The sequence below is a fragment of the Perissodus microlepis genome, chromosome 17 (genome assembly GCF_051167445.1).
Source record: "Perissodus microlepis isolate ML-2025 ecotype Zambia chromosome 17, ASM5116744v1, whole genome shotgun sequence".
NCBI lineage: Eukaryota > Metazoa > Chordata > Actinopteri > Cichliformes > Cichlidae > Perissodus > Perissodus microlepis.
Window position 1 is genome coordinate 24,741,469 of NC_140477.1, and position 13,090 is coordinate 24,754,558.

Below are 13,090 nucleotides of genomic sequence, written 5' to 3' on the forward strand. Positions count from 1 at the left end.
TGCATTCAGCAACAAGTGCGATCATAGCTTAAAACATGCATCAATACTATGCAATGATATGGGAATGGTAAAAATAATCTCCGTGCTGCTGCCTTCTTATGAGAATGGATAATCTCTGTTTTTTAATCCTGATTATTTTTTTTAACATCAGGATCATCATTGCTTGATGTTGACTTTATTATTTTCAAACTGCCTTTTTTCCCCCATCAAAAACACAATGAGTTCGGCGTGTGTCTCTCATGTACCCTTAACGACAGGTTCGCAGTGTGCTTGCTGTGTAATGGGCCTAAGTCTTTAGGCCTAAAAGTAACGGGCGTAGTGATATGGTGCCATGTGGTTAGTGATTAACTGTACTGTGCAAAAATCTTGAGACAGCCTGAAGGTATGAATGGCTGCAATAATTTATTGAAGTATGCCCTAACAGACACGGAAACACAGTATCTAAGGCTAAAGCAGAAATTGTAAAATTCTTTTGAGCGTGACAGTCAGCATTTGGTATGGCCACCTCAATTCTTCAACATATCCTAAACTCTCTTAGGTAAGTTTTCTTGTCATTTTCTTAACTGCTCTTCAAGAATAGTTTTCCAAGCTTCTAGAGTGCGATAGGTATCGGCTTCATTTTGTTCCAGTCTCTGTCAATGCTGATCCAGTAAAGTTAAGGACTCCAATCCATGACTCATAGTTCCATTGTGTGCTTCTGTCCATGTATGCTTTTAATGCAGTGGTAATGTGTCTGAAACCATTGTCCTGCTGACAAATGAAGCCAGTAAGACACTTAACTTAGCATCACATGGTGGATCAACATCAGCATTCTTCTGTGTTCATAATCATTTTGGTTTTAAATATGGCTGTAGACACTCACTTTTGCGCCTCTCTCTATATATATATATTCCATATATATTGATGACGATTTGAATCAAAAATAGCAAATTTGGATTCATGACTCCATAAAACCTGTTACTTCTGATTTTGACTCCAGTTCTTGTGTAATTTGGCAAACTTCATCCGTCCTTTCCTTAAGAATGGTTTCCTGACAACCACCCGTCCACTAAGAACCATTTCTGATTAGTCTTCAGCGAACAGTAGCACAGAACCAATCTTATGGGTTCTGTGTGCGGTCTGTGCTGCATTTTATTTCTCAATTCTGTGTTGCTATTCGCCTGCTGTCATTTTTCCTGCTTATCTAATTTCTTCAGGTTTTTAAGGGTACACCACACAGCATGTCAAGATAAACTGTACCAACTTTGGGACTTATTTTTGGCTTTTTTTGTGTGTGCACTCAACTAAAGAACTGGAAACAGCAAATATGTTTTTGTCACAGCCTGCTAGCAACTAAGCGCCTAAAGATGCAGTTTAAAAATTTCTTTGTCAAGGCGTTTGTTATATGAAGACACAACACTGGTTCATCCCTTAACTAAAATGTTTTTTTTAATATACCTGAATGACTCAAATTATTGGTCAGGAAAATAATCAGGTACAAGAGCTTGACTGAAAATGAGTGAAGAAGCAGTCAGTGTCCAAAGAAAAACTTTCAAAGAGCATAGGGAACTATTGCTCAAGACCTCTGTAAGAAATTATCTCTGGTTCCTTGGAATCCAAATCTAAAGGAATCGGGGTAGTTCAAGGGTAATGTGAGTTTGTATTTCTTCTTATTTTTTTAATTTTTTAGAAAATGTTAATAAGTAGGGGATAGAAAGGTCTTAAATAATCTTATGTCTCGAGGTATTTACAACAGCAGTGTAAATATAGGCGCGAGGGAAACATGATTAGGATTATTTAAAAAAAAAAAAAGGGAGCTGCTCTTTTTGAGACTTGAGCCATTTCCTGTCCCTCTGGGATTGAACGAAATCTGTTTACATGACTGACAGGATTCCTGGTTCCAGCCTGACCTACAGGAACGAACACAGGCACGCACTCACACGCACACACACGCACACACACGCACTCACACACACACACACACACACACACGCACACACACGCACACACACAAACAAGCTAATTGGTCAATTTGTGATTCTGTTCTGTGCTTGGCTAAGTGAAAACCAAAAAAAGCCACATTTTGATTGATGTTATCATAGCACACCTCTGCAGACTTCTGCTGCACTCTCACTCACCCACTCACTCTACTTCAGCTGAACTCCATTATGCCCATTAAGCTTATCTGTGCAGAGAGATATGAAGAGAGCCTATCTGACTCAGATCACACAGCCGTCCCACGCAGGACTGTGTTCAAGATAAAAACAGGTTTAAAAACAGAGCCAAGAGGTATCTCTCTCTCTCTCTCTCTCTCTCTCTCTCTCTCTCTCTCTCTCTCTCTCTCTCTCTCTCTCTCTCTCTCTCTCGATAGAGAGTCTTCTAATTCAATGTGGCAGTGAATGATTACTTTAAAACTAAAAGAACAAGATGTCAAGAAAAATTGAAACTGATCCTGATTAGGGGATGCTGCATTTTTCATCCCTGCCATGGCTGAACCAAAACCCTGATGTACAAAATCACAGTTATGCTTAGTCATATACATCTATGGATGTGGGCATTTAGATGATCATCTAAAAATGTTATGTTTCAGATGTAGTATAATTTTCTAAATGGTGCAGACACTCAGACATAAACCACTGTTTGTAAGATAAGTAATTGATAAAAAATAAACGTTATTTTTTTATTTGTAGTTCTAATCAGTTGGTAAATTAATATTTCCAGGGATGGTTTCAAAGCAAACAGAAATTATCATGTCAGTACTTTTCTTTTGTGTGTGTGTGTGTGTGTGTGTGTGTGCATGTGTGTAGGGGAGATCATCAGATGTTTAAACTGTGGCTTGCCGGGTTCCCAACCGTTGTAGTTGGAAAAACACCATTAACACTTCGTCAGGGTCTATCAGCTTAAGCCATAGGACAATAACACACACACACACGCACGCACACGCACGCACACGCACACACACACACACACACACACACACACACACACACCTGATACCTGCCACAGAAACACTGATTAGCAGTATTGACTAAACGTGCTCTCTGTGAGGGCTGTAATGTTGCTTTCGGGCTGAGTTGGGCAACACATGTGAGTTCTGTGTTCCCCTGTTTCACTCATACTGACATTCATGCATTAAAGAAAGTAATACTCAGTATAAATCAAGACTCTGCTCACGTGCTCACACTTGGAAATATCTGTTGCTTCTTATGAGTTGCTTTTTTGTTTTGCCTCGTTACTTCTCAACTTATGAGTGTTGGTGCCTACCCATGATTGTAAAAGCACTGCACTGCCACTGTGTGGTCACTTGTTGACAGTACATCACACTTGAACAAATAAACTCACCATTTTGTAAACTGAGTTCTTGTCAATCTTTGATTGAACGCATGCGTTCATTTTACATTTACGTTACCAACGCAGTAAAAGTTACTTGACTTCAGTTTGAATGCCAGATGTTTAACCATCTAAGACCCGAACTCTTCCACAGCATGCATTTTTGATTTCTCTTTGATATTTGGGCATATTGGGGCCCGATGAATGTAAAAACTTTAAAACTTCGATAGAACAGTGGCAGTATAATGTCCTCGTAAGTGGATATCAGGCCCTTGTAGAGCAAAATTAAGTATTTTGGTCTAAATAACCCAAAACGTGATGTCCATATATGTGGACACCAGGTCCTAGGAGGTTAAACAATGACAGTATCCTAATAAATTAAAGGTGCTACACTGGGTATGTTTAGGTGGAACATATTGTTAATACTGAGAAGCATTTAGAATGTGAAGCACATAGTGCTTTTGAATGAATGCGACCATAATAACTCCTTTGTTTAATAAATACAGTGAGAATTAAAGGAGACATTAGTCATATTTGATCTCACGTAAAACCTTCTTACTCTCATGTACCCTCCTTTTTTTAAAAAGCTCCATTAACCAATAAAACTGCTGTTATGTCTCGTAATAATTAGCTTTCTTTTTTAAGGCCATTTTTCAAGACTTCATAAATAACTGAACAAAACATGACTAAAAACAGTCATGTGACTTCGTGTAAACATGCAGATTTCCATTGGGCGTGGCATCCACAGCACAAGATAGTGATGCTGAATTTGCAATAGCTCTTGCTGCTTTCTTCACTGTCATTCAACAAAAGTCAGACGTTGTCTCAGCATGTGGGAAAGGAAGCAAATGATAAAAAGAATGTGCAAAAAAGACAGCAATGAAGTGAAATTGTTAATCAGAACATTTGGTTGAGCAGTAAAGTCTCAATCCCTTACGCAGGTGTTATATTGGTCGCACTGAACCACAATGACCGGGGGTCTCATGTTGAAGCTGCCTGTATAAATTATGTCACAGTGACACTTTTTGGTCAAAAAGATCCAACTGATATTTTGTCATGTCTAAAGAGATGTAGTGCTTTTGACATACAATGACAAGTATTGACACCGTGTCTTTCTTTCTGCCTTTTTTTTTCAGAAGGAACTGAGCCTTCCCAGAAGAGGCAGCTTGTAAGTACCCATCATTCTCTTTGCCTTTTGTCTATTTCCAGCCTTATATGGAAATGGTTGGAAAGTTTTTATGGTGCAAAGCAATCAACTTTATACACACCTCTGACTGTACGGATCCTTTAAATTTCTTTGGAAAACAATATCTTTCATCCTAAATTTCATCTTTAGTGGTCATTAGTATTGAGCAGAGCTTGAAGTGAAGGGATAAAGAGCTATTATTTAGAGGCCACTAAGTTTGTTTGTGTGCTCAGGCCTATTTATATCTTTTTGTGCGTGTGTGCGGGCCAAAGTTCTAATGTAATGTCATGCTGATAAGTCCTACCAAAAGTCAGAGATGCATTGGGGAAAATGCCATTCTAGTGCAGTCATCATAACAGTTCAGATGATTGCACTAGAATGGCATTTAAGCACTTATTAAATATTTTGAGAGAAATTATTAAAGGCCTTTGCACTTTAGTCACATTCCCTTGACAGTGTTTTGAGGTCTCTCTGTATTTATCTTGATGTTGAGGTAATGTGGAGTTTGCGAGCCTTGGCAAAACCTTCAGCATGGAGTTACTCTGTGATAGATCAGCTGGTCAGTGTAATCACTTCAGTCATTCTTCCTCATACCAGTACAATGTTCTTCTTGTAACATGTCCAAAGCAGTTTTTCTTTCATTCATTTCTCTCCCTCTTTATTTAACAAACATACCTCTGCTGATTATAGCTCAGAAGGAATTTTAAATTACTTCTGGGCTATAATCACACATGACCTGTGTCATTTAATTAATTAGGCCTTTCTCTCTGTTCACTGAAAAAACCTTTTTCTGAATTTTATAGGTTTTCTGAGTCTTTCTTGGCCATATTTGTGCCGATGTGGGTTCACAGTAGAACAAATCACTGCCAGAATGTGCTCAGTCATCCTAAAGCTGTTCTGCAGTCCTGCAGAGGGTTTCTTGTTTCTTCCTGGAAAGTGTAAGAGAAGAACCTTCTCTCAAAATGATTACTTTTTCTTGCAGGTCTCAACAGAAATGATGGAGGTTAAGTTAACTTCCATGTCCATTAGGAAATGAGGAATCAAATGCTTTGCAACCTTCCTCTTGCCTTCCTCAAGAACTTGATATCTTAAAAAAATGTCTTGAGGGAATGTTTTCCCTAGCAGCACTAGTGTTGGGTAATATTATATATTCTTGCCTACTGTCATTAAAAAGTAATCTATGAAGCTTTAGTTAAACTAGAATAAAATTAGGACGATGATCTCCATATGACCAGGAAAACACTGGTTGGAAAATGATTGCACAGAATTTTTGGGCTTTCTAGAACAGATTAGAAGTAGCTGCGACAACCATGTGGTCAACCAGAGGTTGAGCAGTCAGTGCCCAACACATTGAGTCTCCCAGAGTCAGTCTGTGGAGCTTGTCTGCTCCATGAAACGACAAAACACACAAATCAGAGCTATTAAGGTTTGTTAGAGTAGTTTACAGTGCATCTAACACCAGAAAGCATGTCTCATTTTGTCTTATAAAAAGAGGCATACTTGGGGAAATGAGGTACAGTACTAGTGGCATCTATTTTTTTAAAATAATTGTATATTATAAATTTGCTGTAGCACAGTGGTTTGATCCCTGCTTTGCATACCAAAGAATCAGTGTATTTATCAGTGTGAAGCAGAAGATGCTTGTATGAATGTGTGTGATTAGATGAATGAGGCATGTTGTATAAAGTGCTTGTAATGTTCAGGTACAGTAAAAAGGCTCCATGTGAGAACCGGCCCTCTTTAGAAACAGCCCAGTCTGTGGCAGATAGTCACACCTGACGTGTGGTGCAGTGTGGTATGGGGAAGTCTGTCGCTGGCTTTGGTACAGCACTACACATCTGATGAACAGATTTGTAACAGACGGCAGTAGATTTGAGATTTATCACAGTTTATCACGGCAGCACTATCACAAACAGATTGCACATGCCAGCTTGACCCAGATTGATCGGAAACTGCCTTATTGCCATTTGTTCCCAGTTTATTTGGCATATCTATGCACCGAAGTCAGCTGGAAAATGGCAAGTGGTCTCAGACCTGGCCCCCATCTTTGAGCTTCCATTTCAAAGGCAGAGAAATTGCAAGTTGATTTCACAGGATCACTAAAATATTTGCATCATTGTCTGCGATGATAGCTGAAGCCCTATATTAGAATCAGCTTTATTGGCCAATCACATTAATACACAAGGTGTTGACTCTGTTTGATGTGACTCTCAATGAACATTGATATTCATTACTTCTTTGTTTGGTTAAAGTAAACACCACTTAGCTAAGATTGGATGGTTTCTGTGTTACTTGCAAATCAAAAGATTTCCCACAATCATCTTCACAATCCGTATTATCTTCCAGGATAAACCCTCGTCTCACATGAACAACTTCCATTAATGAGCAACGTGGGAACTACTGATGTATATTTCATCTTTTCCAGGCATTTGAGGCCTGTGAGGCTGCAATTCCAAGTATGATGAGAAAATCATATGAAATAAAATGCATTTTTAGGAATATTTTAAGGAATATTTAGCATCAGCAGTACTGAGAAAGGCTGCTAAAATCGTGACACAGCCCAGAGCATAAGATGTAAACGTGTATTTCTTTAGATCTTTTTTCCTCCTGGCTCTGGTGGTGTATAAAATTGTGCCCAATGTTTGAACTCTTTTCTGATCCCAGCCCACCAAAATTGTGGTAAATTTCAATAAACAAACACTCAAAGTATAAAAATGGTTGCTGTAGCAACAACCCCAAAACAACTTTTCCCCCTCCCATTGTTCCTTTCGAATCTTTGACTCTACAGAGCTGATCATTGGTTCCCTGAATATTAGGCTGTTTTTCATCTCCGTCTCTTTGTCCCAGCGTTGTTAAAAAATCCAAAAGAAGCCCATGAGTTTCATTTAAACTCAGATGGTTGTTCTAACTTCTTCCTCAGAGCCCACCATGTTTGTTTAATGAGCAATCTCAACTCTGCTTACCTCACTAGAAACTCAGCACCACCATCTGGTGGACTGAATGAGCAGTTGATTTTATTTTATTATTCTGGTACTAAAAAATTCTAATTGAATTACAATTTGGCTTCACCCCTCCATATTAAACTTGCTGTGTTCAGACGTCAGTAACAAGATGGGATAAGGTCAGTTACACACACACAAGATGACATTTAGAAAAAGCGTTCTTTGTTTGGGGGCTTGCAAAGGAGCTCAGTGGGGGAATCATGTGACACTCATGCTCACTTTTATTTTGTGAGAATCCTCAGTGACCTTAATTTTAACTTCCACTAATAAATTCTGACCCCACCAGACCCCTTAATCTAACTTTTCCAAGTCCAGAGGCAAACACAAAGACCCAGTATAGTTTCTAATGGCATTCTCGTGTCCTGCTGCAGCTTCTATATTAGCTCAGTAATCACTCCAAATGAACCGAACTGTGTGTGCATGTGTTTCACTACGCAGCCAAAGCCAGCTGTGATTGGAGTCATTGTTTATGACTTAGCGATGTGGCTTATGAGCTGCATTTAGCCCGTCGCGCTTAGCAGTGTACCAAAGCTTCTCGGAAATGAGAATAGAGACAGAAAGTGGACAGCTGCACCTCACACATGCTCTAATATAGCATCATGAAAGTGTCTCCTGTGTTGACTTTTCTCTTTTAGGTGTTAACGTATGCTCAAAACCTGACCCAAAGAAAAACACCATCTGAAGAGGAGTCAGTTAAAATAATTTTAGGTTGAATCCATAAAAATTGTAGGACTTTGTAGGAGTTTGGTAAATGTGACAGGAATAAAAGTGGTTTGAAAAGTGGTTAAGCAGTGTTTTCTGTTAAACTGTTTAATTTCTAACATATCCCAGTCATTGTCAGTTATTTTACATAATCTAACACAAAAAAAACAAAACAAAACACAAAGACAACCCCAAAAGAAAAACCATGTGGAATAAAAGTTTAAACAGGTTAAAAAGAATTAAAACAGTCTTTCAAACATTATATTTTCTCCAGATATAATGTTCTCTAGAAATTCTCCCATAATAAGCCAAGCCAAACGGCACAGAAGGAGACGTCAGGCTTTACTCCACTCTTTATCTTCCCACCTCCCTGTTTGACCCCTCCCTCGAGCCTTCTGTTCACCCGTCCCTCTGTAGGCTGTTTGTCGAGGACTCAGTCAGTTCTCTTGGACGGTCTGATCCCAAACAGGCTGAGACTTTTAAGGAACTGAAGGGAGATTAGCAGGGCCGGCTGTACCCGGGGAGGTTCTGGCAGGCACTCTGTTCCTGGGGACGTGCAGGCAGGACACTTCCTCCAAACTTTTGCTATGGCTGAGCGGTAACAGGAACTGATAACTAAGGAGTTGGTCCTTTTTCTTTTCTGACTTGATGGGACAACACAGAACGTAATGTTCTCTCTGACTTTGGGATTACGTTTTATGCAAGAAGAGAAACAAAAGGATTTATTTTGTGTTTTTAACAGACTTTGGATTCATCAGAGGAAGACAAAATGAGAAGGAGGAAAGGTCAATTGAGTTTGTGTAACACACACCAAATTTGTTTATCCAGCTCAGATAAATATGTGTGTTGCTTGCACGTAGCTCCACACTCTGTTTGTGTGTGTTTGTGAATTAGCAAGCCCATGCTTGCCGGTGGAAGAGCAGTCTACCCCAGATACCTCATACAGCTGAGTCTCTGTGTGGAGATAAGAGTAGGTGCTGACGTAGCAAAGGCTAAGCTCATTCTTTTATACATGAAGGTGCTGTCAGCAGTCTGACCCATGGAAAACTAAACTACATGAGAGTTTCTGGTCCTTTGGAGGAGCTGCTCAGTGGTCAGTATGTATTTGACCGACAGATGAGCTGATACAGGCGGGTGGATTATTAACGATTACAGCTGATTCATTTGTCCCAGTACACAAGATGAAGAGGAGGAGGGAGCGATCAGGAGCCCCGCAACTTCGCCTCCAGTAAGAGTGTGTGTACACGGCATGTTCAAATTTGTGTGTGAAAGCGAATGAAGATTAGGTTCATATCAACACAACAAGAGCTGTATCCCATTTCCTTCTCTTTTATTTGTGCTAAACAGACAGAGGTATTCTTATATAAAAGTACCACCTCAAGATCAACAATGTGAATATTGTGATTTATCTGTTTAGTCTCTATTTTAAGAGGAAAATAACAGAAAAGTGCTCATCTTAAGCTTATAGGAATAGGACAAGCTCAGGAACTGATGCTTGGGCCACTTCGTACTTCATGGCACGTTCATAATCACTAATAGTGACCAAGTTCCCACAGTCCAAAGTACATTTAGCACTTTAAAAAGAGTTAGCAACATTAGCAAACTACAGGCCAACCAGACGTTTAAGAGGCTTAGCTTTGTCTTTACATTAATTTCAAATAACATCCCCATCAGTTGTTTTTATTGTTTAACCACATACTGTATTTCACAAACTGGACATCATTGGACAAAGTCTCTTCATATATTACACTGGAAATATTCATATGATCCATTTAAGACAACAAAAAATTGATACCAAAGAAGAGAATTAAAAGCATTGATGATATAAAATATAAAAAATTACATATTGCTTTTGGGAATTGAAAGTTAGTGCATACATGAGTGAAATGTTTCGTTTATGGTATCGATATCAATTTAAACTTTAATATTTTCAAATAAAAACGGAAACTTTGTGTAGGTGACACATCATTGACCCACATACATCCACAGTGCTGAACACACATAGTGTACATACATAGTGAGTCAGTGAAATGGAAACCATGAGGAGCCATGAACACGAGAAGGTATCAGAGTGAGATCCCAGCAGGGAGGGAAATCCTTCATCAGCTTAACAGATTACTGTGACTCTGTGCTTGCACTCTCTCACATGTGTATACAGCTAATGTTGTTTTTTCTTACTTTCTGCCTTAATAAACAGATTATTAAGGCAATGCTCTCCTTTAAGAAAATATATTGTAGCTGCGTTTACGCAAAACTTCCAGAATAATTAAATATTAATAATAATAATATATTGCAATATTTATTTATAAGAATTTGCACACTGCTGTTATTTAAAATAAGAAGCCCCCCCCACCCCCCCAAGCTTTCGAGTTGACTGATATGTTTCTGTTAATATAGAGAAGCAACATGCATCGTCTTACACTGCATAATATTCAGTGGTATTTTTCAGCTCATCTCAATCAACTTTATGTGACACCGTCACTACAAACCTTCCAAACACCTACTAGTCAGACTGCTCCACACTAATATTTGGGACACAGTGTTGTTTTTTTTCACTGCTACGCCAGCTGGTGTGACTTAGTTTCCAGGCTAGCATTTGATGACGACTTTGTCTTTAATTCTGCTTCCAAAATTGGTGTGTTAAAAATTATAGAGGCACACCACAGATGGCCTTACAGTATGTTAGGTAAAAACTGCAGATACTAAAATGTGTGCAGCCCTTGACCTCCCATTAGGTGGTCTCTCCCACTCTGCCCCATCCAGCAGGGGGGAGGGGACGTGGAGATCAACACCATAAGGTCATTCTGCCCTGCATAGCTGTGACAACTGACAGCTGAATTTAAACCTAAAACAGTGTGTGCTTCTTATCACTACCACTCACTGTAACCTAGTGAGTTAGACAAAACTGATTGAGTTAGACCAATTCTATCCACATTAGTGCTATGACTTAGCTCAGTCTACCTGCTGACCCGGTGCCTCCCTGGGAGTACTTACAGAGCTCTTTGAAGCTGATCCAAGACTGTGTCCAGCCATCTCTGGCTGTGAGAAGTTAGTATGTGAGGCTTTCTACCTGCTGTGAGGGGACATCTGCAGGCAGTCAGACAGTATGTTGGGGACACTTAGTAGTGACTTCTGCTCGGGTGGTGTATGTTCAGGCAGTATAATTGTTATACTGTCAGCCGGTTACTGAAAAAAGTATAGTTTCTACACAACCAACTGAATGTCTTAGCAAAAGTTTACTCAAACAATGGGCAGTAAACTGATCAGCAATTTAAGCCAGCCTTTATTTAAACATGGCATCTCATATTCTCATACCACAATAAGCTACAAAGGATAAGTAAAAACATGTACAAAGACTAAACATCTTAAATTTAGTTTCACAAGTTCGTGGTGTTTAGTTCAGATGAGGAACCCTCCCTAACTGTGAGGGAGCCTGTGTTCTCGTTCAGGCGTCACTCGGTATTTCCCGTAGAGAAATACAATCTGGTGTGACCTGAGTGGAAGATCCACTACCAATATGTCTGTATCAGACGGACCTATCACGTCAAGGACACACAGTCTTCAACACCTCCCTTAATAACCCTTGGCCCAACACCAGGCATTATTGCTTTCTTTCCTGTGAAGATCACTAGAGCTCCTCACTGGTCCTGAACCATTGTTATTTTTTGTTTTTGTTTCAGGATTAATTATTACTTTGTAATTACATTTTTGTTTTGTGACAATATTTTTCGGGTAAGCTGGTGTCAAATTGTTTAAAACTTGAACTTTATCAAGCTAGCACATTAAGTGCTTGCTTGCTAACCTGAGCATTAGTATTTATGGCTTCTACTGGTGCCAATCATGGTGGTAGCTGGTGCTTTACCTTGGCCTCCAGTAACACTGTGAGGAATCTTGTTTCTGACCAGGATATGTCCTTCAATGTGCGTATTAAACAGATATGTAGGGCTGATTTCTTCCATTTATGCAATATCTCTTAAATTAGAAATGTCCTGTCGTGATGCTGAAAAACTAGTTCATGCATTTGTTAATTGTAGGCTGGACTACTGTAATTCGTTATTATTATTAGGATGTTCTAAAAACTCCCTGAAAAGCTTTCAGTTGATCCCAACTGATGCAGCAAGAGTACTGACAGGGACTAGAAAGAGAAAGCATGTTTCACCCATACTGGCTTCTCTTTATTGTGTATCTGCCTTCCAGGGAAAAAAAAATGCTGGCTCATAGGTCGACTCAGGAATTGTGGTGATTTCCAGACTCTCAGCAGGTACCAGTCAAAGAAAATCCCCGATCACTCCCCGAAGAATTAGCTTCTTGGGGGAGGGGGAAGATTGAGTGAGATGCTGTGTCCTTGAAGTGATCGGTCTGTCTTTGAAAGATGTGGTGGTAGTTTAGTGTCCATGACTGGTCACACCAGAAGGTGCTTACTATAGTGAGATACCTATCTTGATTGTCAGAGAACTGGGGTTACCCAGGGAAACAAGTGCTATTAGGCCTCATTCACCACCACTGTTATCTTAACACTGAATCAGAATTATTCTACATCCATAGATGCATTCTTGTTATCTGCATGCTGTCACCCAACTATCTCACTACACAGAAACATCTTAAGCTTCTTTATGGAGAATGCAGTGACGGATTTGTAAAAGAAATCTTGAAAAAAAAAAAAAAGAAGAGAAAGAAAATGAAACAACATGTCTGTGAAGGTTCTCAGTCATCCAGGTCATCGTAGTCTAAGGAGTGTGGAAAGAAAAGCGTCTGGACTTCTTTAAGTTTCTTTGAAGACGTTGCGCCTCTCATCCGCTCTTCAGTTCTAAGAGCATTGGACTCTCCACCAATGCTATTAGATGCCTCGGACACTTTTCTTTCCAAGCTCCTTACACCAAAATGAAACAAC

The 13,090-nt window shown here is 39.4% G+C and overlaps 1 protein-coding gene across 8 annotated transcripts in view; it reads left to right on the forward strand.

Moving 5' to 3' along the window:
- The window catches only part of mast2 (microtubule associated serine/threonine kinase 2), a 144,998-nt gene that overhangs the window by 69,743 nt on the left and 62,165 nt on the right, over window positions 1-13,090 (forward strand). For 6 of the 8 annotated variants that reach the window (XM_084909928.1, XM_084909930.1, XM_084909932.1 and 3 more), the window contains one exon: window positions 4,446-4,477. In XM_084909928.1, the coding sequence (XP_084766054.1) occupies window positions 4,446-4,477 (32 nt within the window). Of the gene's footprint in view, window positions 1-4,445; window positions 4,478-8,456; window positions 9,428-13,090 lie in introns of those variants that run through there. The other 2 variants (XM_084909934.1, XM_084909938.1) reach the window with 2 other exon arrangements.